Below are 27919 nucleotides of genomic sequence, written 5' to 3'. Positions count from 1 at the left end.
ACAAAATAAGATTGATTTCTTCCCCAAAACCCACCTATATTAAAAAGAATTACAAGGGGAAAATGGAAAGAAAGAAAAAACTTCCTCCTGCAACTTGCAATTAGAACAGCAAGAGCTGGGATACTGCTTGTTAACACATGAAAGCTCACTATGGAAGAAGAATTCTCATTAATAAAGTCTCCAAATGAACAGTACATATCCACAGTGATTTTAATAGTTCAGCTTCTGAATCATATGCTATCAATCTGACATAAAAAGACTGCAATTGATTTATTAGCTACAAATATAAATATACCTGGATTTTCTTTTTTTTCCTTAAGAATAAAAAAGTACTGTGTCTTCAGTCTTCCGAAGTTATAATTGTAAGGGAAAAGAAGATCATCATATGAAAGTTTTCAAGAGTACACAAACAGATCATTTACATGCAACATGAAATGGCAAGTCACTAAAAATCAGAATCTTTCAAATCTGTCCAAATGATTGTCACTACCCATTCTAATAACACACCACTTGTCTTCAGAGCCCATGGAAACTGGCAAGTCTTACTCCATAATTTCACCTGCATTCCCATTTTTTTATACACAGAGCTTCCCAGAAGCCTTTAATGGTCAGAATATTTATTGTTTCTTTTCTTTTTCTTTTTTTTTTTTAACACACCATTTTAGTCTACTTATTCTTTGACTTTTCCTTTCTGGTCAACTGCAAGCAGTTCATATTCCTCATTCTGCTGGAGTGAAAAATCCCTCCCCTTTTCCATGTCACATAGATGGTTCAGGCACAACAACCTGATTTTGTCCTTTTGGCTGGCTTGTAGTCCGTGATGTCTACGGTTTGCGGCGGCCCCTCAGCTTTCTGCCGTACGATTATTGGGACTACCATGTCAAACACAGTTTCAAACAGGTAGTCCACCTTGTATCCTGTCTTTGCACTGGTCTCAAAACACATTTTCTCAGCTGCTGGAACATCCTTCTCATCTAGCATTTTGTATTTCAGTATCTTTTTATAGAGCGCAATCGCGTCCTCTGCACGGACTTGTTTCCGCACCTTGGAGCCACAGCTGGCACCAGACTTCCCGGGTCTGTTTTCATCCGGTGCTGAAGTACAGTCATCGCTGAGGTCAACTTTATTTCCAACAATAGCAAAAATGCAGTCAGCACTTGCACTGTCTGTCAGAGCCAAGAATCTTTCTTCCAGCTCCGTCAGGCTCTGGAGGCTGTTCACGTCGTACGTGAGGATCACAGCAGCCGCTCCTCTGCAGTACATGGACCCGAGGCCGTGGAACTGCTCCCGTCCTGGCAAAGGTTTAAACACAGCAAATGTTAGCGTGCTGGAAAACACATCATTGACCAACTAAGAGAATTTAAGAAATTTTAAACCAATTTCACAAGTCTGGATGAAGCAGTGAAGATAAAAATGGGTTATTTGTAGCACTTTGAGGTTTTTCCTTCTGTTTTTCCATAAGAGAGCAACCGTTATACAGAACAGCTCTGCTCACTGCTTGCTCAGTCTCAGAGAAGGGAATCTCTTGTAGGCAACAGTGAACAAGGGAGTTCATGCAGCATTCTTACTTGCAGAGAGCAAAAAAAAAAACCTGGCTTCTTTTTTATTAAATTGCATGCTAGCTGATTTATGTCACATTAACTACTACCCTGCTTGCACCCACAGGTGGCCCATCCATCTACATCACCATTTACAAACAAAAAAGTTCTACTGTTTCAAGTTCTGCTGGAATTTATTACTCCTATAAATCCAGCATGCATTTTCAAGTATATCTAGTTCAGAAATCTGTATCAAAATCAGTAATCCACTTCTTTCTAAGTTTTGAAGGATTTTGTAAGCCATATAGTCTGATGCTACATGCCCACAGTTCTCAGGTACCTTGGCTTTACAGGAAAAGTGTCTTGTGCTATCCAGCCTGTAGTGATAGGCATCTGTCCCTCCACCAGTTTTCACACAATTTTTAGAGTACTAAACACACAATATACAGAAAATCCTAATACATTCTAAGAGAAATTAATATTTTAAGTTGCCCTGGCCATTGCTCAATAATCAAGAGTTAAAAGATTTCTTTCTCCTCATTCAGGGACTATCTTCCAACACTTCCAAGTAAACTTTGATGGTGTCCTTCATTTCTTGTAAGACAAAAGTGACTCTGTTAAATCCTGGGAAGCAAATAATGTTCTTCAGTAGTTGCAACAGGACTAAGGGAAATTAGGCAGAAGACAAACTGTGCTTTCCTTCCTACTGAGAACTGATCCCTTCCCCAAATACTTCCTACCTGTAGAATATGCTGCTTGTTTCACTATCTTTTTCTTGATACCTAAGATGGTATCAAGAAAAAGATAAAACACACTAGATCTCAACCAACCATCAGAGTCAGCCTCAGGTCACTACATAAATGTGCATGAACAGAGAAAAAAAGAGCCAACTACATGCTTATGAACATTTGAAAATCAACATCAGTTTCCAACTCTTTTCATACAATCCCTTTGCATAGAGCCTTCATTTATAGAAAATCTGGAAGAGATCTAGTTACATTCATCTTCTGCACAAAGCTACTGACCACCAGGAGCTATTTCATCACCATCAGTGATTCACCATGAAATCCTGGTAAATGATGGTGGAACAGGAAAGGCAGAAGAAAGTAATGCTGAAAAAAGGAGGTCAGCACACATTGGGAAAACACATCTGCATGTGAACGTGCACTCTGTGAAAGGAACTCAGAATCCAGCTCTGGTGGGGAGCAAAACTGCAGTTAGTCCTTCTACAAATCTCAGAACTCCAAGACTGCCAGAAGAGAGACAGTGCTCATCATTATCAGTAAAACAGATCTGGGAAACCTCAAGCTAGAACATGAAATTCAAATCTCATTGCACTTTTCACACTGAGTGAAATTCTGGCAGCTGCCAGAGAGAGAGGTTTGGAAAGGTGCAGAGCTCACTATAAAGAGGGGTAAAAGGAAGCTGGTGAGAATGCTCAGAAGTATGTGAAACATTTGCATGAGGAAAAATTGTGGGATCTTTCAGGCTGGCGAATGATTGGAAAAAAGGGTAGAAACAGATGTCTATAAATTCAGGCGTAATGCTGAGAAAAAATAAATAGTTGTTCCTCAGTTATTTTCTCGTCACACAGAAAATGAGGATTTCACATCAAAAACATGCGTGTAATATTTAAATACTTTCCCGCAAAGTGAAAAATTGGTAATAGCATTTATATAACACTGCAGAGGTCAAAAGTTTATTGAACAGCATTCAGAAAATCATTAGGGAAAATTTATGGAAAATTGCTTCAGTGAAATTTTGTATAACCTCTGATTTGCTTTCCCTCAGCAAAAGAAATTCTTTAACTCATGATCATGGAGGTAGGAAAAAAGGAGGTTTAAAAAAAAAATAGCTACACCCTTGTTTAGGTATGTTGAGTAAGGGCAAGGGAGATTGGGATGCAAGGGATGGAGGAGGTCAGGCCTTTTATGCTTTTTTTCTCAAATCTCACATTAAAGTTGTACTTCCAGCTGCACTGCAACTGAGTCTTTAAATGTCCCCAAGTTTTCAATAGAAGTTTGCACCACGACTGATTTTGTTCTCACCCAAACCCTGATTATACTGTGGTCTGGAAACCACAATGGAACATGTTATCTCCCCCTGCCCTCCCACTTCAGATGCCTAAGCCATAAAATGCAGCCCCCAGAATCGTTTGCTACAGCAACCAAGCAGTAGAACAATATTATTACTTGTTTTATGGCATTTGTATGCTAATCTAATCTTGCACAGCATAATATAAACCGTGACACTTTTACATGGCAACTACCAACTGACTACTTCTATAACGAATACATTGTTGAAAGGGGGAAAGAAACAGTAGAGAATTTACCTTGCATAAGAAACTAATTATATCAAAGGAATTATGGACAGTCTCCTCTGGTCACCCTCACAGCACAATCAACATGCAGAAAAAACTGCACAATGTATTTTTGTAGCAGTTTCCTTGTACAGACCACTTCTGACACTTATGGGCTGGAACAACACTACATATGGAAAAAATCCCCAAAACTACACAAAGTATTTAAACTAACATATGTCCTCAAGGTATCAGGCAAAATAGTATCAGACATTAGGATGAAAAAGTTACTGCATGAGAACAGCCATCCCTGTCTTATAGACAGTTATTTTTTCCTCTGGACCCATCTGGTCCCACTCCAACCACATATTTTTTTATACAATTAGTAAGTGGTAAGCCTTGAAACCAACAATTAAACAATTTTGCCTTTTCAAAAAAATAAAGTTAAGAGAGAAGAGTGAAAGAACTATTAAATAATTTGCAGTCAAAGGAATTGCAAGAACCACCGAATCAACCACAAAGGCACAACATCGGGGAAAATGCTGAAAACTAAGCAACCAAAAACTAATTTTCATTTCCTTTTCATCTTTATATTTTGTCGTGTTTAGAGCAGTTCAACAACCCTACATCTGTATCCCTATCTGCAGCACCATCAGCTTTCCAGAAGGTCTTTGATGAAGTATATGAAGACCTGTTGGAGACTTCAGCCACTCAGAGGCAGCACAACCAATGAGCATTTTCCAAGTCCTGCAATGAGCCAAATGCACCTCAGTACCATGAAGTTTGTAATGAACCTAACAGAGAAAGAAGAGAAAAGCAGACCTTGCAAGAGGCTGGCTTGACAAATAAACAAGGGTAGATTTACAGTGTACTAAGACTTGAACTTAAGGCCTCCTACTGCACTTGGACTTCTCAGCTGGAAGGCAGCAGCCCCTGTGAATGCTTTCTCTGGATGGGACCACAGCCCATCCAAGCATCCCAATCCCCTCCAGCTGTGGCATTCACTGACAACAGCAGCACCTCAATGCTTGGAGCTCTCTGCCTGCCCACAGCCCCTGAGGGTGTTATCCCAGGTAGCTCATGAAGTTGCTGTGGATGTTTATGAGAGCAGAAGCCAGATTTGAATGCTCCTTACCCACCACCTCTTCAAAGGCTTTCACCACAACTCCTGAAGTGGCACAACTTCTACTAGAAGAAGTTGTTTTAAATCTCTCAGTGTTGAGCATGTACAAGAATGCAAAACAGGCTGTGACTTTCAGTCTGGAGGGAATAAAACACAACGACTATTAAAGAGCAAAAAAGTTCTTCAATAAAGTACTGAAAAAGTACTGTTTCTACTCTGATATCATAGTCTAAGTGGCAGCACAACTCAGTTCCTAAGGTAAATATGTAGTGGGGAAAAGCACACAAAGGTGAGCTACAGAGGCATGTCACCATTGCGTTAAAATTGCACAAGATTGCAGAATTGTCCAGGAAGTGCCCAGTCCATAAACCAGGGACCTTCCAGGGATTTTCACTGTGATTTGTGCAGTACTGTAATCGGAACAGTAGAGAGGAATTAACAGAAACATAAGGTATCCGCTAGCTTTTTTCTTTCAGATTCTCTTTCTGCTTTGTAGAGTCTGAACTTGAGTGTACACAGAGAGGAATAGGAACTGTACCCTGGGGAGACAGCTCAAAGAGGAAAGAAAAGAGAAAGCATGACACCCATGACACAGCACAGAAATCAGTATTAGAAAGAAGTGAGGTTTGAGGGTTCAGCTGCAGTAGATGAAGGTTCAAAGGGTGACCCTTATGCTCTTGAGTTACCTCAGCAGGAACATCCTCTCAATCACAAGGGTAGACAAAGATCCTTTTTGAAAGGGGAACAACATTTCTTTCTGTTCACAGACAAGGCAGTAAAGTTGTGACCCTTTAAAGGACATCAGGAGAAACAATTTTGCTAGGAACTGAGATTTCTATTTGAGCACATATACCAAGCATTGTAATGACTACCAAAGAACAAACAGTAAAGGTCCCTAAAGGTTTCAGGAAAATTCTCCTGCCCACATATGAGTCAGGTTTTGAGAGTGATGAAGTCAGGGTTCTTCATTACCTTGTTCAAGGTTGGTATTTATTTCTTGTAGGTGGCTTTATCATATTTCCCTTGAAGTCAGGAGCTTTGTAAAGAACTGGACTACATCTGTGGTTACTTGGGGATAAAAATAAAGCTCTCCATTCCAAAGGATTAACAAGGATTACATAAATAGAAATTTGTGGAAACATGAGTCACAAAGGACTGGAGAGTCCAATTTCTACATGTCCAGGAGCTGTCAGAATACATGATTTCCTGATCTGCCAGAAAAATGCCAACATTTGGTTTTTCTTCAAGACAAAATTCCCCACGGAATGGTAGTCTCTGAGACAGAGAGAAACTAAATAATTAAACCAACAAATCCAAATAAACAAAAAACTTCAACACAACACCCCCTACCTCTCCCCAGAAAAAAACAACCACCAACCACAAAAACAATTACAGTTGAGTAACAATAAAATTCATTTCAGCTCCACCTTCACCCAGTATTTTACATTCACAAAGCTGTATTACAGAAGACACTTGCATACGTTGAAGCTTCAGTATGCAACAGATGTCTAGCTCTGCTAAAAAACAAGATGACGTTTATTTTGTTTATACTCATTACTTAGATATGAATCAACATTCATGGCATGAACTGTGCCCTATTTTAGCAGCTTCTATTTAAGTTATTAAAATTAGATGTGTATGTCTTGGCCAAAGCAGAATATAACATAAACATAGGAGAGTAGTGATCTTAATACCCAAAGGGCTTTACTTGCATGTTTTAAAGTAGAAAGAGCTACACATGAAAGAAGAAAATAACAACCACATGGGTAAAGTGAACAATGAACAAAGGAAAATTCTTTCATAAAGCTCTCCAAAGAGAAAACATCAAAAACAGTCAAGAAAGTGGGCTCAAAGTAATACATGATTGAGACATGCTTACTCCACTTCTAAATACAATTTATTCTGAATTGTTAACTCAAGAATCTTTCTCTCATAATAGAAGATAAATTTGTGAAAGAAATAATCTCTTCCCTTAAATCCATGCAGTTTTTACTTAACGAGCAAATGCTTTGGATTCTGAAGGAGTCTGAAATTACCAAGACTCTGCAAACATCCCCACTCTACAAACATGAATTATTCTGGTCTTCTCAATCTCCTTCTGCAAAACAGCAGCTCAGTGTGAGAAAACAACCCACACGAACCAGAAGCAGTCTTTCACTTCTCACTTAAGCAAGACAAGAAATCAAACTGAGCCCTGTCCTCCAGTCAGCTTTAATTATTGTACTAGAAACACCACACTTCCACTAACAGATGTGCCCCTTGGACACAAAATCAATGACTAGAAAGACTAGAACTTGCACACTGCATAATCATTTTCTACTAATTCTTAGGTCTGGTCTTAGAAAATTGAGGTTGTTTAAAAACACTTTTAAAATAAATAGAAACAATTAACACAACTTCAGTCTTTGTAACATTTTCATTTTAGCTCTGATTTAAAACACAAAAGTATGTAAAAGCACCATCAAGTGGCATTACATTATGTCACTATAACCTAGTCCCCATTGAATTCACATTCAGAATTTTTATACAATCTAGGGGCAGGCTATAGAATAGAATTCTATCCAATATTAAAAATTCAGTTTAATAGATATGATTTTTGCCTGGACAACTGGATAAAGTTACTCAAGAAAATCCAACTAGTCATCTAAGTGGAAGCAGAGAAAGTTTTGATAAAACAGGAAATGCCTTGGCACTATAATCCAAAATTTATGAGCTATGCTTCGACAGCATAACTTTTATCCTGAAAGATTAAACTGTACCTTTTACATAAATAAAAATAATAAAGAGAGATTTTTTTAAGAAGATTACTAAACTACCACCAGTGATCCAACAGTGTCTGGGATAAAGCACATCCAAAAATATATGTAAACTCTGTTACTAGGGAATCTAAATTATGATAGAAATAAAAATCTAGGGAAAATACACAGAGATAAGTAAGTGAAGGGCTGAGAAAGGGCTAATTCTTAAACACATTTTTTAAAAGAGCATACCTCTTTTCTCTTTGGAAGCAAACTTATGCAGGAATACTTAACAGATATTAATATATTCTCCATGGAATAAGAGGAAAATCTACAACAGGTTTCAGGAAAAGCTGGATGAAATTAATAGCATTACTAAGCATCAAGGCCTTTTACTAGGGATTCTGTCTCTAATACAATATGCAAGGGAAAGAATAAAACTCATCCTTTATTTCCAGTCCTTTACATAACAAAGCCAACATCCTTTTTGGGATCTAAATTAGCTATTAAGATTCTGCCCAGAGAAGACAAACTACCCCCTAGAAGGTCTACACCAGCACCTACAGTGTGCATTAAATGCAGCTCACTCTTCCTCTGCTTTATCTAAGAGCACCAAAAGCACAAATTGTGTTGTTACACAAATAAAAAAAAATCACTACAATCAGTGTGTCTGGGAAAGGAATTAATTCAGAATAATTATAAACAGAAAGAATCACTAGAAGGCATCTGAAATAACGAAAAATGGGGTGATTACTTACTGGAAATGGAAATTCTGCTATACTTTATACATAAGAATAGTAATATCATTAATGAAAAAAAACCTTATGCAGATTTATTTTAGCCTACTTCTTTCCTCTCCCCTTAAAGTATAACAATTAAACTAAAGCTAACAAATATGCCATAAATAAGATTTGAAGGATATGTTTCAGCAAGGACCAACAAATACCAAAGACATAGAAGATTCTGCACTAAAACTCACCTACTTTCTTGAAAGACAAGTCCTCCTTTAAAAAGGATTAATAACGTTGCTAAAATTAATGCTGCCTATATTTCTTTAAAGATTCAAGCTTATTGTTTGTTTAGAGCATTTAAAAAAGGAAAGCTACACAAATCCCAGGATGGTTGGGGTTGGAAGAGACCTCTGGAAATCATCAAATCCAACCTCCCTGCTGAAGCAGGCTTGCCTAGAACAGGTTGCACAAGATAATTCCAGGCAGGTTTTGAACATTTCCAGGTAAGGATACAAAACCTCCCTGGACAGCCTGTTCCAGGGCTTTATCACACTCAAAGTACAGAAGATTTTCCCAATATTTAGATTACACTTCCTGTGGTTTGATTCGTGCCTTCTGCCCCTTGTCCCTTCAATGGGCACTACTGAAAAGTCTGGTCCCACCATTTTGACACCTGCCCTTAAGATTTGTATGTGGTGGCAGCATCCCATCTTAACTGGCTGAAATAAACAACAGCACAAACTACCATTAATGTGCTCCTCTTTATGGTTCTCACCAGGAAAAAGTGCTCATAATTCTATTTCGGCTGTATTTCCTGTTTTTATAGGCCAAATTCACTCAAGAAAGCCCTGATTTGTTGGGAAAAAAAATCCCCTTTATGCCCTTGACCTTTCTAAGAACATCTTTCCCTTGTCAAACTTGAAGTATACCAATAGGTCAAACAGTTTTAACTGACTCTTTAATTTTTATTAGACCATCAATTCAATTAACATTCCAAAAGTGATACTTTGGCACAATTCACATAAAACAATTCTTCCAAAGAAGTTCACTTAAATGGGCCTTTTATTGTTAGGACAAATAACACTGAGAAGTTATGCAAGAATGCCAGCGTGGTGTGCTGCACATCACATGTCAAACTCTGCAAGATGTGGTTAATGATCTACAGGATCATCTGAGCATTATCTGCAGAATAAGGGTTGCTGCAATGTGCTTTTCTTCACAAAAAGGCACACACAAACCCCTGTTTAATAAGAATCACAAAACAGAAAATACTGGGAATTTTTTGCTGCAGATTAGTTTTATTTCATATTCTCCAAGAAGATTATCAATCTAGGCATGTTCTTGTAGAAGCTCCAAAATAAAAGGGTAGTTACCACCTTTTTCTGATGCGTGGAAGAAAAGCCCCAAAAGCCATGTAGCTTTAATTCACAGCACACCACCAAAGAACCAACAACTGAAACATGGGTAAAAATTTCCTGGTCTTTTTGACAGTTAACAGTGTGATAGTTTATGGAGAAATCTGCTTTTAAGTAGAAGCCTAATTTTCTAAAGGCAGCTAAACTAAAAGCAGATGCCTAGCAGCTTACACAGGTGCCCATCAGTTACATCCTGCAGAGCATTCTGAGTCCCAGAGGTATCCAAAAAAGCTGATTACCACAGATGAAGCCTTCTCACCCACAGCTCAAATATAATAAACATCCCTCAGTCATCTTGTCAAATTCTGTGTTATTTGATCATTAATTAGTTTCAATATCCCCAGAACCATTTTTAATCCAGCCCTGAAGAGTAGTTTGTCCATTTTCATTCCATAACTGGTAGTGAAGGCTTGCATTTCTGGTTCCCAATGACAGACCTGTCAGACACACTCAATGAAAGAAGGAGACCAAGTTTACATGGGAGAGAATAAAAGAGGAAAGAAAAAAAAAATCATAAAGAAAAAAAAACATTTACAGAGCATGATCAGAGACCAAGTGTAATCCTCATTCAAATTTTACCTCCTGCATAATAAAGATGATAGAATTTCACTCAGTCCTTGTCTTGTGACTTAGGAGAAATCTGAATTCTATAAAGTATCTAAAGAAAGGAAAGTTAGCATCCCACCAATTAGCCTGCTGGATTTCAGCTTTCAGATTCTGAGTTTTTATAGACTTTCAGCTTTACAAAGTAATTTGTTCCAAAAACAAACACCCCTCCTTCAAACACCAAACTAAAAAATACCGTATTCCCCAAACCCCAGAAAAACTCCACAGTCCTCATAAAAGGTATTCCCCTATGACTTAACCTCCTTCTTGTTAGGCCAGAGAAATTAGTCTTTTTTTCACTCTGAGTCTTTGCCTCTGGCATATTTCTCTGAACTAAAAATCCTACCCCTAGCTCCTTTCTTCCATCTTTCTGTATGATTTTATTACCAAGAATGTAAAAAGAATATCACTGAAGTCACAATGTTACCTAAATTCTTGATGACTTTTATCTCTGCCTACCTGTTGTACTTTCCAGAATAGCTCACAGGTTCTGGGAAAGCACAAGGTACCAAGAGCTTGGTTTGCCATCCACTACAACTCAATGGACCTTGCAAAATGTACTGTTGCCCAATGAATTAACCTTAACCTTAATTAATTAATGAGTTAATTAAGCTTAACCTGCTGCCAGCAACCCATAACATCAGTCTCTCTTCATTTGCAGCCTTATATGTTCGTTTAGTCTGTATATTTCTAGCTATAACTGATTTTTTATAAAGAGACTTATAAACTCAGTATCTTTGGACTAAAGGCATATTTGGGGTTTCTATCATCAGCAATGCCTTCAGCTGCACAATGCCTGTATAAAGGAGAAGTATCAGAGAAAATTCCTATTATCCACAAGACTTAGCCCACTAGTTTCAGCTTTTCTGAAACAAAAGAATACCTGGAATCTCTTCTACTACATAAATGCAAAATAATTTTTCTTGCTGCCAAGAATAAATCAGAACTTACAATTCTAATAATTAAATTAAGACTGAGCTACTGAACTCACAAGAATTTTCATTTCAATACAGATGTTTCCATAGAAACAGTATGCTTTCCATCCAAAGCTATCACATTTCATAAAAACACAAATATGCTTTCTATCCAAAGTTTTAAACTTCACCATATTATGTCTAGCAATACAAAGCATTACACAGAGACACAGAGAAAACCTCCTAACCACACTACATAGCATGTTTTTGCCAACAAAAACTTTGGCTAGACCCACACTGAAAAAAAAAACCCCTATTTGTAGCTAAAGATTCCACTGATGTCTCTACAATCCTGAATAACTTTTACATTTAGCTAGTTGGATTTACTTTCTTCAAACCATCATTTTATTTAGTTCTCTTCACGTACTGTGTTCATTTCTTGAAAAAGGAGATAACCCCAGAAGATTCAAGCACTTCATGTATTTTCAGCTGCCTGGAAGGGTAGTGCCTTGTAAAAGATGAACAGAACTAACCCTAGACCTGCCAGACAGGCAAGCATACCACAAGGTGCACCTTCAACACAAACTGAAAAAATTACACCAGTTTTTAACTGTGTCTCTCTGAAATCTCACAGCTGTGAAGGGAAATGTTTTATCTAAACACTGATATCTGGCAAAAGAAACAAGGTCCAAACAAACTGATGGGACACTACCATCCCATCTACAAATGCTCCACCAGGACTCCAGCTGAAATCTAGCATCAACACGTCTACTGAAAATGTATCAGCGTACTAAATTAGGTTAATTAAGTTAAATCCATGAAGTTCCCAAATGCCTCTACTGAAATGAGAGCATGAATGCAATAATGAAATTAAAAATTCAATTGCAAGTAAGTAAAAAAGCATCGACATAAAATTCTTCTGAAACTATGCATCTAAAAGAAAAGTTGAAACTGCTGCTTAGAAAGAAGTGGTCATTTGGCAGCTTTCCTTAAGGAAAATCTGATTGGAAGGAAATCATAAGGGGAGGGGAAAAAGGAACCTTGGATTTACTTTGTAAGAGTTCTGCAGGAAGCAATATCACTGAACACTTAAGTGCAGCAGCAGAGCTTGACGGTCAAATCCCGTTCAGCAGTGAGCAACAAAGAGGCCAGAGACAGGACAGGGCTGCACAACAACCTGACCTAGGCAAGACACTCGCTTCTGGCCTCTGGGAGAAGCTTTTCAGCTTCAACACCTGCTGAAACACCAATTCATTTCCTCAAAGAAAAGTACCTTCTACAGAAAACAAATCATTTTCTACAGAGTGAGTCCTAAAAGCAGCTGGTTTTTCTTTGCAGTACCTGAAAACTTTACTTAATTTACAATTCCTTTCCACAGGGGTAAAGGCACTGCAGATGAGCCCAATTCCCTACAGAATTTCCAAGCAGGGGGTGTTGCCAGGTCCTTAACTTCAGAGTCACTCAAAGGAGACCTTCAAAGCCCACACCCCCCTCCCCAAGCTTGCTCTTCAAACTGAGGAGCAGGTCCTTAGCTGAGGCAGGAATGCATGGCCAGGTGTACTTTAGCACAGCCTGACTGGCACTGCAGGGCCAGGAGGTCACTCCACACTTATTGTTTTATATTGCTCAATAAGGAACTGGGAGATTAGCCTGGTGTGCTGGTTTGGCTGGGGCAGTCAATTTTCTTCACAGTACCCAGTATGGGGCTGTGCTCTCGGATTTGTGCTGCTGATTTGGGAAACTGCATAGATAGCACAGGGATATTTTAGCTATTGCTGAGCAGCACAGTATTAGAAAATTCCCTGTTTCTCATAAACTTCAATACATATTTCAACTTTAATTAACAGACAATACATACTTTAATCAATACATACCTTAAAAAAGAAATCTTGAAGACACACAAGCAGGCCATCCCTGTGTGCTGAAAGACAATGCAGCCTACCTGGACTTCAACAAAGCCTTTGACACCACCCCCCATGGCATACTCTGGAAAAGCTGGCAGGCCTTGTCTTGGAAAGGAGCACTGCTTGCTGGGTTAAGAACCAGCTGGATGGCTGGGCCCAGGACATGGTGCTGAACAGTGCTGCAGCCACCTGGCCACTAATGGTATCCCCCAGGGACCAGTGGGGGAGCCAGTCCTGTTAATTATCTTTTTGGATTATCTGGATGAGGAGACTGAATCTACCTCCAGCAAGTCCACAGACAACACCAAGTTGGGACAATCTGCTGGAGGGTGAGAAGGTTTGGCAGAGGGACCTGGACATGCTGGATCAATGAGGCAAAACCAGTGGCATGAGGTTCAACAAGACCAGTGGCTGGGTCCTGCACTTGGCAGCAACAGCCCCAGGGAGCAGGACAGGCTGGGGACAGAATGGCTGGAAAGGGGCCCAGCAGAAAAGGACCTGGGAGAGCTGGTCAACAGTGCATGTCCCATGGGGAGAGGCTGAGGGAGCTGGGGCTGTTTGGCCTGCAGAACAGAAGGCTCAGCAGGGACTTTGCCTCTACAATCACCTGAAAGGAGGGTGCAGCCAGGTGGGGGTTGGCCTCTTCTGCTGGGTAACCAGCAACAGATTAAGCTGCATCAGGGGAGATTTAGGCTGGACATTAAGGAATGGAAAGGGTGATTAGACATTGGAATGGGCTGTCCCTGGAGGTGTTTTAGGAAAGATTTGACTTGGCACTGAGTTTCTTGGTATAACTGACATGGTGATGTTCAAAGGCTGGACTTGATCTCAGAGATCTTGTCCGACCTATTTGATGCTGTGACATCACCCAAACAGTGAGGGTGCTGGGGGTGCATCAGAAATTGGGATGCAGCCAGGACAGCTGGGCCCAACTAACCAGAGGGATATCCCACACCACAGGGTGTCATACTTAGCAGATAAAGCTGGGGGAAAGGAGTAGGAAGTGGGAGTTGTTCAGAGTGATAGTGCTTGTATTCCCAAGTCAACATTACGCATTATGGGGCCCACCTTCCCTGGAGATGGCTGAACAACTGCCTACCAATGACAAGTGAGAATGGATTCCTTGTTTTGCTTTGCTGGAACATACAACTTTTGCTTTACCCGCTAAACTACTTGTCTTAACCCACAACTTTTCTCACTTTTACTCCCCCAGTTCTCTCCCCCATCCCCATGGGGCAGAGTAAGCAAGAGGGTGCTTGGAGCTTAGTTAAGATTGTCCTCCTAAATGTATCTCAATGAGCACTCTGAAATTCTACCACTCATCAGCATTCCTGACAGCTCTCAGCAGAGAATTGTTAAGTCAGTGTCTGCCCACTACCTCACAGACAAGAAATTCTTCCTGTTTTTCTTCATTCTTTATCCCTGTTTTAAGCTGAGTTAGATTTTTTAACTTCCTCATTAGATGCTTTGCTATAGCCTTAGCTCATTACAACCTCTTTTTTTAAAACCAAAATTCCTCAAAGGATTTTTTGTAGAAGGGTTAACTAAATATATACCAAAACAATCAGTACAATACACCATTTTTTGAGTGAGAAAACATAATAAACTTAATAAATATCTCAATAAAGGGAATTGACTTTTTAGAGACTACAAAAAGAGTTTATTGTTACTCATTGCAGACCGTCTTTGGATTAAATTTTGTATCCAACCATACATAGAATTAAAAGGTCTGCTCTTTTAGAAACGTTCTTCTTTTTCCATGTAATTGCTTTAATCCCAAACACATTCTATGTATTTCTGCTTCCTGGCTGTCAGTCATTTCCCTTTTTCCCATGTATAGGAAGCCAAATCATCAAGAAGCAGCTGTAAACTCTTTTGTGCACATCCACCCATGGTAACACAGTAAGTTAGCTTTCTTCCACAGACCCACAGAAGAGCTTCAGAGCTTTTTGCCCAGAGAGGATTTAGGTGCTCCAACCCTGGAAGTGTTGAAGAACAGGTTGGATGGGGGCCTGAGTAAGCTGATCAAGTGGGTGGTATCCCTGCCCATGACAGGGGGTTTGAACCTAGATAATTTTTAAGACCTTTTCCAACCCAAACCATTCTAGATTAATTTACAAGAGCATTAGCTATGGCAGTGCCTATTTTCTATCAGCCCCACTTTCATGATGATTCCTTCCGTTAGAATTTCAAAAGCACTAGCAGCAAAGACAGGCCAGCAGAACCCAGCCCTACCCCTCTGTGCTCTACTTCAGGGTCATCCCAACATCAGAGGCTTTCAAGAACCTGCAAGAAATTCAGTATTTAGACAGTTTCAGGGATCTGCAGGCCATTTCTACCACAGCATCAGGCCACCAGAAGCAAGAGTTTTTAAGCCTTTAGTAATCAGTCTGGAAGGCCACATACCTGTGAGAATGCACCTTCCAATCCTACCACACAGCCAGAACATTCTCTTCTTCCACAGCTGCAGCACAGTTTGGTTCAGTACATGCATGGGGCACTGCAGTGTAGAGAGGGACTCAAGTATATTGGCCATGCTTCCTTTTGAAGAGAAAATTAATTACTAGGCTCATATGTAGGCAGCCCCTCAAGCACTACTTCTGTAAATCTTTTATCCTACTAGTATGTTTCCAGGTTGATTAGGAGTAGAGGACAGAAAGAAGAGAACTAGAAGCTCTTCTAGAGGCCTAGGATTTACAAAGCTGAAGTTAGTGCAAGACAGCAGCTAAATGCTGGTATTCATCAGTGATCACTACCAGGTGAGGAGGGGGAAGGAAAGGCATCTTCAAATCACAACATTCACATTCCAAGAAACAGAGTCCAGGTCACACAAAAACACACTTGAGAGCTGCCAGGCTGTTTTGTAAGAAGTGACCTTCTGTGTCACATGTTTCCAAAGTGAGGAATGACTCTAGCACACATAACAAAAACCACAGTTATCTGAAATGCTTCAGGAAGCTCTGGGTATCAGATCCTCACAGCTGGTCTACTTGGAAAGTGCCTCTTATTTGAGATTAAATCATCTTTTGGTGAAATGGAACTGAGGCACAGTAGATAACTATATGCTAGTTCCTGATTTGTACTGCTGAGTTGAACTTCAAACCACCCCTCACCAACAATTTGAAAAATATTTAAACTTTGCTAAATGTGTAGAAATAAAGGCCATGGATCTTGCAAACTGAATTTAAAAGTCTACTGTTTTATTTTTTGAAGAGAAACTCATATTAATAACATGGGACATAAAATTAGGCTCACTCATTATTATTTGTTTCAACATTTTCAATTATTTATAGGCAGGTTCTCAACTAAGAACACAAGCAATGAATTCATGCATAATTAACCTTGAAGAAAATTATAACTGCTTCTATTACTTACCAGCTACCATCAGTTTCTATTCAGTTGAAACCTTCTTCACGGGGTGCTTCTAAATAGTTGCTATTTGTCAAAAGCAGGAGGCAGTTCTGGTTATCCAGTGGGCTGCCTTCAGCAAGGATCAGAAGTGGGAGACTGTGCCAGACAGTGCTGCTACCTGGGTTTTGTGGGAATGTATTTAAAACTTGCTCAAAACATTAGGATAATTTTATCACAGGACATGTGACTTGTGTTTTCAGAGCTTATGCTAAGTAAGATAAACAAATGGCCTTGACATTTCCAGCACTACTTCTCCCTTTTAATTCTCCTTCCAGTTTCTCTGCCTGCACACTTAAGTGGATATGTAATATCCACAGTTTAGGAGCGTTAGTGTGAGAATTAAATAAACTGTAATCAGACAAGTGGCATGGTACATAATCTCATCTCATTATTGTTCTCCAACCTGGTACAAAGGGAGTAGCGCTAAAAATCATAAACAACTCAGTTCTGAACTTTCTAAACAAAATAAGCTCCCAAGAGCAATGTTGCCACTGCCCAGTGTCTGCCCATGCAACCCTCCTGCCAAGAGGGGAAGCTGCCTACAGAAAGGGAACTGCTCACTGATTTGCTTGCACTGCCTCCTTCTCTTCCATAATTAGGACAGTATCTCTAGGTCACAAAGTGCTCTGCAACTCAAAGAGAAGACAACTATTCCACTTCCACTGTGGTTCCAAGAGTTGAAGCGAAATAAGAAGTCAAACAGGACAACGTGACAAAACACAAGAACGGGAAGGGAGATAAGGGAAACAATACAAATGTCATACATACAGCTATCTGCTGCAGGAGGGAAAGCTCATGTCCTAAAGACAGCCTTACAGTCTCATGAAAATAAGAAGGAATCATACTGATAGGGGCTGGAGGAGCTGAGCAGTTAGACATTTTTAGTTTCACAAAATTGGAGTTTTAGTTTTTTAAAAAGCAACAGCCTGTATCAGGAAGGCAAAAAAAAAATTAAAAATAAATTCACTCATTATACCAGTGGGGATTTTTTGTTTTGTTTAAAACACCCAAGTCTCACTTGCAGCAAACCACAAGATTTGATGATCCCTTTTATGAGGCTTGGAAGATGCTGACTCAACTACACACAGATTTTCTTTCATTTAATTTTGTACCTATAAGCCACTACAGATTCTGGTAATTTCTCCCTTTTCTGAAAGAACGAAAATTTTGAGAGCAAATGATAGGTGGAATATAAGCAAAAAACCCTCTAGAACATTAACAAGATCCTTATTTCTACCTTCAACAATTAAGAAAAGAACAACAGATGTACAGATTTATATGCCAAGATCACAGATCCCATGATGCAGAACAGAAACTGAATTTTTGAGGCCTTTCACAACAAAATCTCGCGTATTTAAATATATATGGTTGAATATTTTATATGAGTAAAACCTCATAAGTAGTCGTCAGCTGCAGAATGTTGTGAGAACCCAGGACATCCCTCTGGCTGTCCTGAGCAGCCAAGACCCCTGCCAGGGGGCTCACAGACCCTGGCACAGAGCCCAGGATGCCTGTGGGTTTGATTATGACCTGTGGAGCAAGTTACCAACCTTAGATGAAGATCTGCAAGCCATGACAAATTAAGTAGAATGATAGTGAATTTATCATGGGGTGAAAAAGTAGATTTTGGAGTTTTTAGAATGGGGGTTCTGGGGGCAAGATGGAGGGATCTGGGTGTGTCCAGCCTTTCTCCTTCTTCTTCTTGGCCTCCATCTTCTGCTGTGAGGTTGGCACTTACAGATTGGTCTAGAGTAGAAGATCACTGTCTAACATAGGTGATAGGTATATGAAGGTAATTGTAAATATTGTACATGTAGTTTTTAGTATAAAAAGATAACACCGCCTGGAAGGCAGGCAGAGTGCCTGGACTGTCTTGTTGAGCAGACCTCAGCTGGACAGGAGAAAATATTTTACAGATAAGGAACAATAAACAACCTTGAGACAGAGAACTGAAGAGCTCTGACTCCTTCTTCGAGCGCCAGGCTGGGAAAAGAGACTTTCTAACTTACCTCAGGGTCACTCTGACCAGCGAGAGGCCCTGAGAGAATGTAAATCAAAAATTTTCCTTTTATTTCAACTGCACTGAAGACCATTATTTTTAAAATAAGTATGTATAAGTGGTTGGATGGCTGGACAACACCTTTTCTCTGTATTTTGCAAGAATCTCCTGAAGTACAAAAGCAGTAGTTAGGAATATTAAATTATGTAACAGTATAGAAAATATATAACTGCATCAAAAAGAAAGGCTGAGGGAACAGGGAGAAGTATCTACATCAAATGCTCACACAGGTCTTTAGGCTCTTAGCAGGGATCCTCCATGAATGGCTTCTTGATGGCCCATGCAAAGCCAACTTCCATTCTCATCTGCTTCCTAAGAGATGGAAAGATGTACTAGAAAATTCACAAACTTATCTGAAATCTCCCTTTAAAAAACACGTTAATAAGCACTCCTCAGATTTGTTTCTTTCCACACCCAGGTAGGTGTGGAAATCTTGTATGTTTATTGAGTTGGTTGCCCTAAAGGAAGCTATCCTGAATCTCCTGTGATGTAGTATAGCAAATTACTTATGTAAAGAATTCAAATTAAGAGCAAAAACCCACTCACTTCCTTTGACCACCTCTGCTCTCTGCAGCACACTTGCATAAGTTAAGTTTAATCACCAACCTGAAATCTCATTTCCTAGGCATATCTTCAGGTACTGAATATGAAATTACAGTTAATCAAACACAGGAAAAGGAATTTATCACAGCTTTGATGCCTTTTGATCAACCCCCTGGATGTTGTACTTTCAGTGTTTCCCTGAAAGAAAGGAAATCATTCAGACTTGGAAGAGAAAATATTCTTTCTATTCCACAATTTTTAATGGCTCCACAGACTCAGCATTTTTCTAGATGGAGACCCAAACAAAGGTTATTTGTTTGGATATTTTGCAATAGTAAAATGTGATTCAGATGAGGGATTACTAAGTGTACCTTCAGTTCAGGCAGTAAAACACTGCCCCTTGGAAGCTCACATGGCCAGTGGCTTCAACACAAGACAGTAATTGCAGTGAAGCAAACAATTCATGTAGATATAAGTGTGATTGCAGTGTGAAGAGACTCAAACCAGCCCACAGAGTATCAGGAGAAACTTAGCCAAGGCAGTGTGAGGCTGCTTAGGAGTTTCCCTGGTTTTGATATTTGTTCCACCATAATGTGCACCTACTGAGGTGAAACTAAAAAGGTACTCACCATACAGGATCACTCAAAGTAGTAATTGTACAACAACTAGCAGCCAGTTACCAGCCCCACACTTGTATTTTAAGTGTCCACTGTCCCCTTCCTTCCAGCTGAGAGCAAAAGTTAATTGCAAAGTCAACAGAAAGACACCACAACCCTGACTGCCTAAGTTCAGGCACCTGGACATACAATAATAATTTTAAATACCTATTTGTTTTCCATTACAGAATGTGATTGCATCCCAGTAAAAACAACAGCAACAACAAAAAAACACCGCACCACCACAATTTAATCAATGTGTGTTATTTGCATACATTCATCTCTACATTGCAGTTTGTGAAGCATTCTGCTGTTCTGTGCCACACTATTTACTCAGACAGAGAACTATTGGGAAAAACATTTCCCATCCCATCCCTGTGTTTTTTCCCTCATGCTCAAACTGAAAGAGTTGCTGTTTCTTAGACAGCTGAGGTATACATTTCACAAAGTCAAACTGCAGAATGGAACAGGGCATTAGTAACTTGTTTTCATGCCCAGAACACCTATGCCTTTGCGTATACCCTCTAGGACACCAGTTTAACTGAAGCCAATAATCCAGTTCTTGGACACCCTTATTTTCTACAGTGTCCTACCAGCTCCCGATCCAGCAGGAAGATGAATTTCCATATATCTGCAATTTTTGTGAGCAGCTTTGCCATTGCATTTACAATGTTTTACTAACCATTCCTCTTGTTCACGTCTCCCTCCCTCACACATTTTCAGTATTGGCATAAAGCAGACAGTATTTAAACTAATCTTTCAGCTGTTTAGTAAATTTTGACAGATATCTGCAAAATACACCTCTTCCTTCAGTAACCAGGGAAGAAAAATGCAATGCCAGAGGCACAAACTCTTCTTCATCAGGAAGATTCTCCATATTGCTCCAGCCTAGAATCTGTGACTTTAAAAGATGGCATATTTAGTCAAGTCAAGAACTTGAACAAACTCAAGTCCTCTTGAAAGTGGCTCATGTTTGTCAAGCCACAATGCCTTGGCATGATCCCAGACAGCTTTAGCCAGGCACACACCTCAGGTCACTGAGACTGTTCAGGGAGAGTCCAACTCAAAGTGTTGAGTACTTTCCCACTTAGGCTAGAACAGTTCGGTCACTTTGCACACTATTATTAAATACCACATGCAAAGTGGGGATTCAGTGTGGGGGCTGGAACACAGCAGGTAGCACAGAGGTTCACACACAACATTTACCTTAGCCTGCATCAAGTACTCACGAGGTGCCATAACCTCCCCTTCAGCTTGCCTCTGTAAGTCAGTACTAAAATTACACATTAGAAATAAAATCCTGCTTTCAATAAATTCAGTTAGCTATAGCTGAATAAATTGTGTTACTTTTGCCTTCTGTTTCTTTTTGATATGTATTTTTCACAATTCCCTCTGACAAGGTATTTCTGTATTTTTACTTAATTTGCATACAAAAGCACTTCCAGTTGCAGTGAATTTGTTACCTTTGGCTTTACTTGTGTATCGCTCTATTTTAAATTGCTGGACACAGAAAATAGAACTTTTTCCAGGACATTTCTCACACAGTTCATTATTTCTTCGTATTTTTAATCACCTCCCAAGTTATTCTGCTCTTTTCAGGAAACATTCATTGCAAAAAAAAAAAAAAAAAAAGTAATCCAGTAGACTGTTTCACAACAACAAAACCACGTTTCCAGGGATGGTCTAAAGCTTAAACTTTTATTCCTTCCTCTGAATCTGCTTCAGAGGCTTAGATACAGAGCTCACTGACTCTCTTGGGGAATTTCTGTCCCTTTGAGCTTCCACTATTATGGTTTCATTTGCAAGATATGAAAATATATAGCTTATAACCATGCACAGTAATCTCAGGGAAGCCACACCATGTGTGTATGAGGCACTGGTCCTCAGCCATCATTGTTTTACATACCACCATCATGAACAACTAATTATGGCCAACATAACATTCTGCAAAATAATTTTCCCAAGGGCAGAAAGGAAAGATAAGTGTTTTAAGAATTTAGAAAAAAATTTAAAAATCAAAGACTCTTGCTGGTAATTGGCCCCCAAGCCATGACTCACCAGCAACAGACTTAAGGGATTTTATTCTCCATGATTTCTAACCTCTATGGTGTTTAGTTCACCTGTTGAGTGCAGGTACACACTCAGCAGTCTTCCTCACTGATGGTCCTGATACCCAAGACACTTTTTGAGGTTATATCCCCTATGACCTTCCAATAAGAAACCTCCTGAACTAAAGATACCCCACTACACATGCAGCAACAGCCAACCTCAACCACTGCCAAAATTCCATCAGGTGCAGAAAGGCACACACATCAGAGCCCTCTCTGGCTTCAACTACTCAACCCAACCATCTCATCTGCAGCTTCTTTTTCCCTGCTGTAATCCTCTACTTCCAAAAGTCAAAACCAGAATAACACCAAACAGAGTAGCTACTATCAGTGTTCACATGTGAGGAAATGTGCCACCTAAGTCCTCCTCTTTGTTCTGTTTCAGTATGATGGAGGACCGTGTCTCTGCTCTACCTACTGTCAATTTGCATATTGTTCACCACACAGGGCAATGTCTGATTCCAGCTTCCTGGGCCGATCTCACACTCTGAGGACCAAGCCACACCCGATTTCATGTTTGCATTAGAACTATGCTGATTCACAGCCTTTACCAAGAAATGGAAAGTGCAGCTGCATCAGAGGAAGTTCAGATTGGACATCAGGAAAAGATTCTTCACTGAGTGTGTGAACAGGCTCCCAGCAGCACCAAGCCTGCCAGAGTTCAAGGAGCTCCCTCTTGGTCACACGGTTTAATGCTTTCGTTTTAAGTTAACCTGCAAGGAGCACGGAACTGGACTTGGTCTTTACGGGTCCCTTTCAGCTCAAGATATTCTTTGACTCAGTGTGCACAAGGAAGTGTTCATCAGCACAGATAAATTGCGAACAAAGAACAAAACCAAAGCCACATACCCCTCAAAGCCTAAATAAGCAAGGGGGAACCTAATCCTTGTTACCGGGGGAATCTAACACATCTGACCAGCTAAACATTGACACCTGGGCCGAGCAAGCTGAGCCCAGGCAGCTGCCGGCACTGCAGCCCGTAAACCCCAGCAGCCAGAGACCAGAAGCTGTGAGCAATTCACACGTGCTCACCAGCGCTGATTAACATCAGACATCAGCACGCCGATCACAAGAGATGTGAGCACTCATTCGGCAGATACACTGCAGCTGACCCAAGGCACAGGAGAGCCTTTTCTAGGCTAGGTTTATCTCCTTTGTCCCTAAATACTAGCTCTGACAAGTTAAAAAATATATATATATGCAGGTAAAAATAAACGGTTGGAAGATGTAAAAATATGAACCGAGTATTCACAGAGTAATAAAAAAAATCAAGTCATTCCTTGTTGACAGATAGTTCAAGATGAGAAGAAAGAAAAGCAGGAAACTTTGCTTCCCTTGAAGTTAACCTATATGTTTCCCCATTATAATGCTGCATGAATATCTGCTAGCAAGTTCAAAACTCAGTCTCTTAAAATAGAATTAGAGGATCCTGATGTGAACTTTCTGAATTACTGGTCATTCATTTACCAGTTGACTGCTCTAATACTATGCCAGCAACACAGGGGACATGGCCACTAATAATTAAGAAACCTTGCTGCTGGGATTAAGAAACCACTTCTCTGCCAGATGAACAAATGTCAGCTTAAAGAGACTGAAATCTATGCTAAAAGTGTACAGTTACTTCTTTTTGTACAGTTTATGGTCTTTTTTTTAGTTCCTTTGAATTAACTGATCCAAAGAGAAAACAACAAATGTAATTTGTTGCATCAGAATATAAGAAGTAAATAATTCTATGCATCAACCACAAACACAACAGCAGCCATGCCAAGTCAGACACAAGACTGTCTATCCAAGCCTCTGACAATGGAAAAACAGCCAAAAGCAGAAAGCTAGGAAAAGGAGAGCTTTGGAACATGGCAAGCATATGATACTTCTCCCAAGTATTCCCCCATCTGGGGCTTATTTGTTTCCTTGACTTGAATGCAACTTCCAAATAACTTCTCTCATAATCATGAAATTGGAAAACAGGAGATGTTGAACTATTTGCAATGAGCATTTACATAAAAAAACAATCAAGTCTGACAACTTCTGCACACCCATTCTACAGGGCTTGTGGATAAGAACATGAAAGATTTAGATTAGACTAAGCAGCTGATTTTTCCAAGATAAGGAGGGGTGTGAATTTACAGCTAAGACTCCTCCCTAGAATAACTGATTTACACTTCAAATCTAACTTGGTAGAACAGGTCAGGTGTGCACACTGATTTCATTAAAGACAACACAGAAATGCACATTTTAAGCACTGTGGTAAGCAAATTTAGTTCTTCCTAGGAAAATGAGATTTTTCTAAATTCAGAGCAGGAAGTAACGCAAAATCAACAGAGTGATTAGTGAAAATGACACACATTTTAAATAGCTCAGAAAATCAGCAATTACACTTGTACTAGCATCCATGCATACTTTTGATTCATCACCACTACTGCAGATATTCTCATTGATTACTAAAGTCTAAGTGTGCACAAACACCACTTTGTATTACAAGAATGAAGCCTCATTGTATTGAAGCTTGCATTTTTACAGCCAAATGCCCACCCCATATCAGAAAAACAAATAACCCATACAATCTGAATTGCAAGTAAAACATAGGGGACTTCTATAGAGATCAGTCCCAAAAATAATGCTCATAAGCAACAACAAAAATAAACATACATTCACATACTAAATATAATATGAATGGAGAAAATTTAAAAATAATATATATTCCACTTTACCTTGTTAATTATGTATTGGACTAGTACAGTAGCTACTACCATGCATACCCTAATTTCTCTAGGCCAAATCTTCCATATTTCTACATTATACATTGTATAAACTGCTGTTGAGGTATTAAGACAGACATCCTGAGCTGGCACTCAGTATTCAGGTAGGTGGGATGGGTGCAAACTTTGATCCACGTTCTTGTCATTGCTGTGCTAAAGAATTTCAACTCTCCTGGATGATTGTTGCTGGATTTCTCTATATATCTACACATGCATAATTTAAAAAAACAATGTATCAGTATTTGACAACCCTATAACTCCTTCACAATGATTCAGTAGTTAGCAACATCAGGTTAATAAACAGACAAAAAAGCTAAATTTTAAACTCGTCCTTTCTACACATTCCAAGCTTACTTGGTACCCACCTGGTAGAGATAAGACAGTGAGACCACAGAGAGATAAGAGGTGCAAACTAAGGTCTCCAGACACGTTGAGGCCAGCAAAAGCATAAGATCCACACAAAACAAACAAATGAATAACACCGACTTTTGAATCCCCTTGTTTCTTAACACCAGAGTTACAGTGTCAACAAGGTCCCTTACTTCTTCACCAGGACAGCAGAAAGCACATATGTGCCCTGGGAGCTTCTCTTAATTCCAAGAGTAACGAGAGCTGTTAATAAACAAAAACCCAGAGGCCCCAGCAGTCTGGCTCAGTTTTGGCAACTTCCATCATTCTGCAGGAGCACAAATTAACAGGGAGATGGTGCAAGAGCCCTTGTGTGCCCCTGAAACACGAGAGAGGGGACAGCCAGGCTCAGGGCTAACTCCAGCAACAGAGGAGAATGAGGAAGATGTGTTATGCCACCCTGGTACAACACAGCAACACTTTTCAGCTGTTGCTCTGCAGAGTTTCAGCAACTCAGCTCCAGAAGTGCTGCTGAGCAGCAGGAACCTCTGTTGCAGAGCTGTGCATTGGCAGGGGCCCTGCTCCAGGGTGCAGAGGGAATTGTGGCCACTGGGGAAGCGATTGCTGAGCTCTGAACACTTGCACTGTCCTGAGACAGATATCACCTGTGTGCTTCATCTGGCACATGGAGATTCCTCCTCTGGAGTTTTCCAGATTCCACACACAACTGGAACCTGGTTCCTCAATTAACACTGAATAAAATACCACAATAAAAATAAACAACTGACAAAAAGGGCTCTGAAACCAGCAAACAAGCCTTGCAGGGACTTATTTTATTATGCATGATTAAAAAAAAATAGAAGAGTGTCATGAAAATTACCAAGGAACAATGTCACCAAGACAGATGGTTTTTCTGCTGAAATAAAGCCCACTGCTAATCACCCACAGGGGTTTGGCTTACAAGAAACAAGCAGCAACTGCCCACAAGAGACTCCCCATAGTACAACACAATAACTGCAAAATTGAAGTAGATTAAAAAAAAAAATACTGCAAATGACATGGAAATTATATTTAAAACAGAGCTACTGGTAGAGAGCTGTCATGATAGTAACAGATTACCAAATTCTAGAAAAAGCTCTTAAACACCTCCTTCCCACACTTCCCTGAAGTGTTTCTGTATAACTTTTTGGCAGTTTCGTTTCTCCCCTTCCTTCTTCTCAATTTCTGACACAGGAAAAGCTATTTTGGACTAGATCGTGACATGAAGTGACACAGCAAATGAACTTCCCTCCGAAATTTCATCAAGAGGAAACTGGAATATTGCACGATGTTGCAGCTCCTCAAGTTTCACAAGGACATATAACTTGCATTCTTCATGTTGCCACTAAATAGTTTTAAAAACTCCAGCTAAACATGAAATCAGCTACAAAAACAATGGAACAAGATTTTATTTGCAAAGAACAATTTAAAGGCAAGAGCGTCCACTGACTTAATTTTGCAGGACACTCTGCTCCTTTACATGACAGAGGAGAGCTTCCTGACGTAATAATCAAGAGCAAGACATGCATATGACTAAGACCACAAACCGCTTCTCCGGTCCATGCTCTCCCACCTCCTCCAGCCCAGGCCTCCAAACCACAGCCCACGCTCGGTCCTGCATCGCAGAGATGCTGTGGCACAGCCAGCCCCTCGCTGCTGTCCCAGACAGGAGCTGCCGGCAGCCCATGCTCCGTGCACCAGTTCCTTGCAGCTGCGGGGAAGGGGAACGCCACGTCTGAAGGGCTGGCAGGCAGCACGCCTCGGGAAGTGACACCAGCTGATACCAAACTCAACAGTACACAGCGAGAAGGGATGAACTCAGCAAGAAAGGGAAGGGAGAAGCTGCAACCTCTCTAATTCATGACTGAACTTGCGGCCAGTAGCCATCTACTCGGGTAAAAGAAAGCAACTAGGCACTGCAATCTTCCCTGTACATCCACATTTTGCAAAGAAAAAACACCAGAGATGAACAGTTGTAAGACCCCTTATAGCCCGTCAAAATCGTGTCTCTTTTCAGACTCTGTCCTACCACCCAACCCTATGATTCAGGCGGCTGACTTCACCGCAGAGCCGAAACAAGGCGATAAGCAGCGGGGCAGGGCTCCCGGCGCCGGCCGCCGCCTCCGGGGCACCGCGGGATCACGTCTCCATCTCCTGCCCCCGCTTCTCGCAAAGCGAAGCTGTCCCGAGCGAGGGCACCCACCCCGCAGCTCGTACTCCAGGGCCGAGCCAAAACCAGGGAAAAGGAAGCCCTACGCATCCCAAGGCACGGGGGGCGCCGCGGGCAGCGCCGCTCTCCCCGGGACCGGAGGAGAGGGGCAGCCCGCCAGCAGACACCCCGCGGGTTCCGGGGAGCGCCGTGCCGGACCCCGTGCCCTCCGTGCCGCGGTGCCTCACCTGCGGTGTCCCAGATGGAGATGTTGTACGGCCCCCACTGCTTCAGGTAGAAGGCGCCGCCGACGGTGCTGACCGTCTCCTGGAAGCGCCGCTCCATGTAGCGGTGCAGCAGGGAGGTCTTGCCCACGTTCATGTCCCCCAGCAGCACCACCTTCCCGTCCGGCTTCTTCATCGCGGCTCGGTTCGGTTCCCTGCCGGCGGCCGCTGCCGCTCCCGCCCCCTTGCCCGGCCCGGCCCGGCCCAGCCCGGCCCGCTCCGCCCGGCGGGGCCCCGGAAGCGGCGGGACGAGGGCCCGGAGCCGCCTCCGCCGGCAGCGAAAACTTCGGGGGCT

General features: G+C 40.8%; 1 protein-coding gene across 1 annotated transcript; it reads right to left on the bottom strand.

Moving 5' to 3' along the window:
* Window positions 1–185: 185 nt before the first annotated feature.
* Window positions 186–27919, bottom strand: RAB20 (RAB20, member RAS oncogene family). The gene is made up of 2 exons (XM_059466972.1): window positions 27589–27919; window positions 186–1292 (listed from the first exon to the last, which is right to left on the bottom strand). Exons 1-2 carry the CDS (start codon window positions 27758–27760, stop codon window positions 772–774), a joined length of 693 nt encoding a protein of 230 aa, XP_059322955.1. The 5' UTR covers window positions 27761–27919; the 3' UTR covers window positions 186–771.

The sequence above is a fragment of the Ammospiza nelsoni genome, chromosome 2, assembly GCF_027579445.1.
Source record: "Ammospiza nelsoni isolate bAmmNel1 chromosome 2, bAmmNel1.pri, whole genome shotgun sequence".
In the NCBI taxonomy this organism is placed as follows: domain Eukaryota; kingdom Metazoa; phylum Chordata; class Aves; order Passeriformes; family Passerellidae; genus Ammospiza; species Ammospiza nelsoni.
Note: the sequence above shows the minus strand (reverse complement) of the source record. Positions and strands in the feature narration are given on the sequence as shown.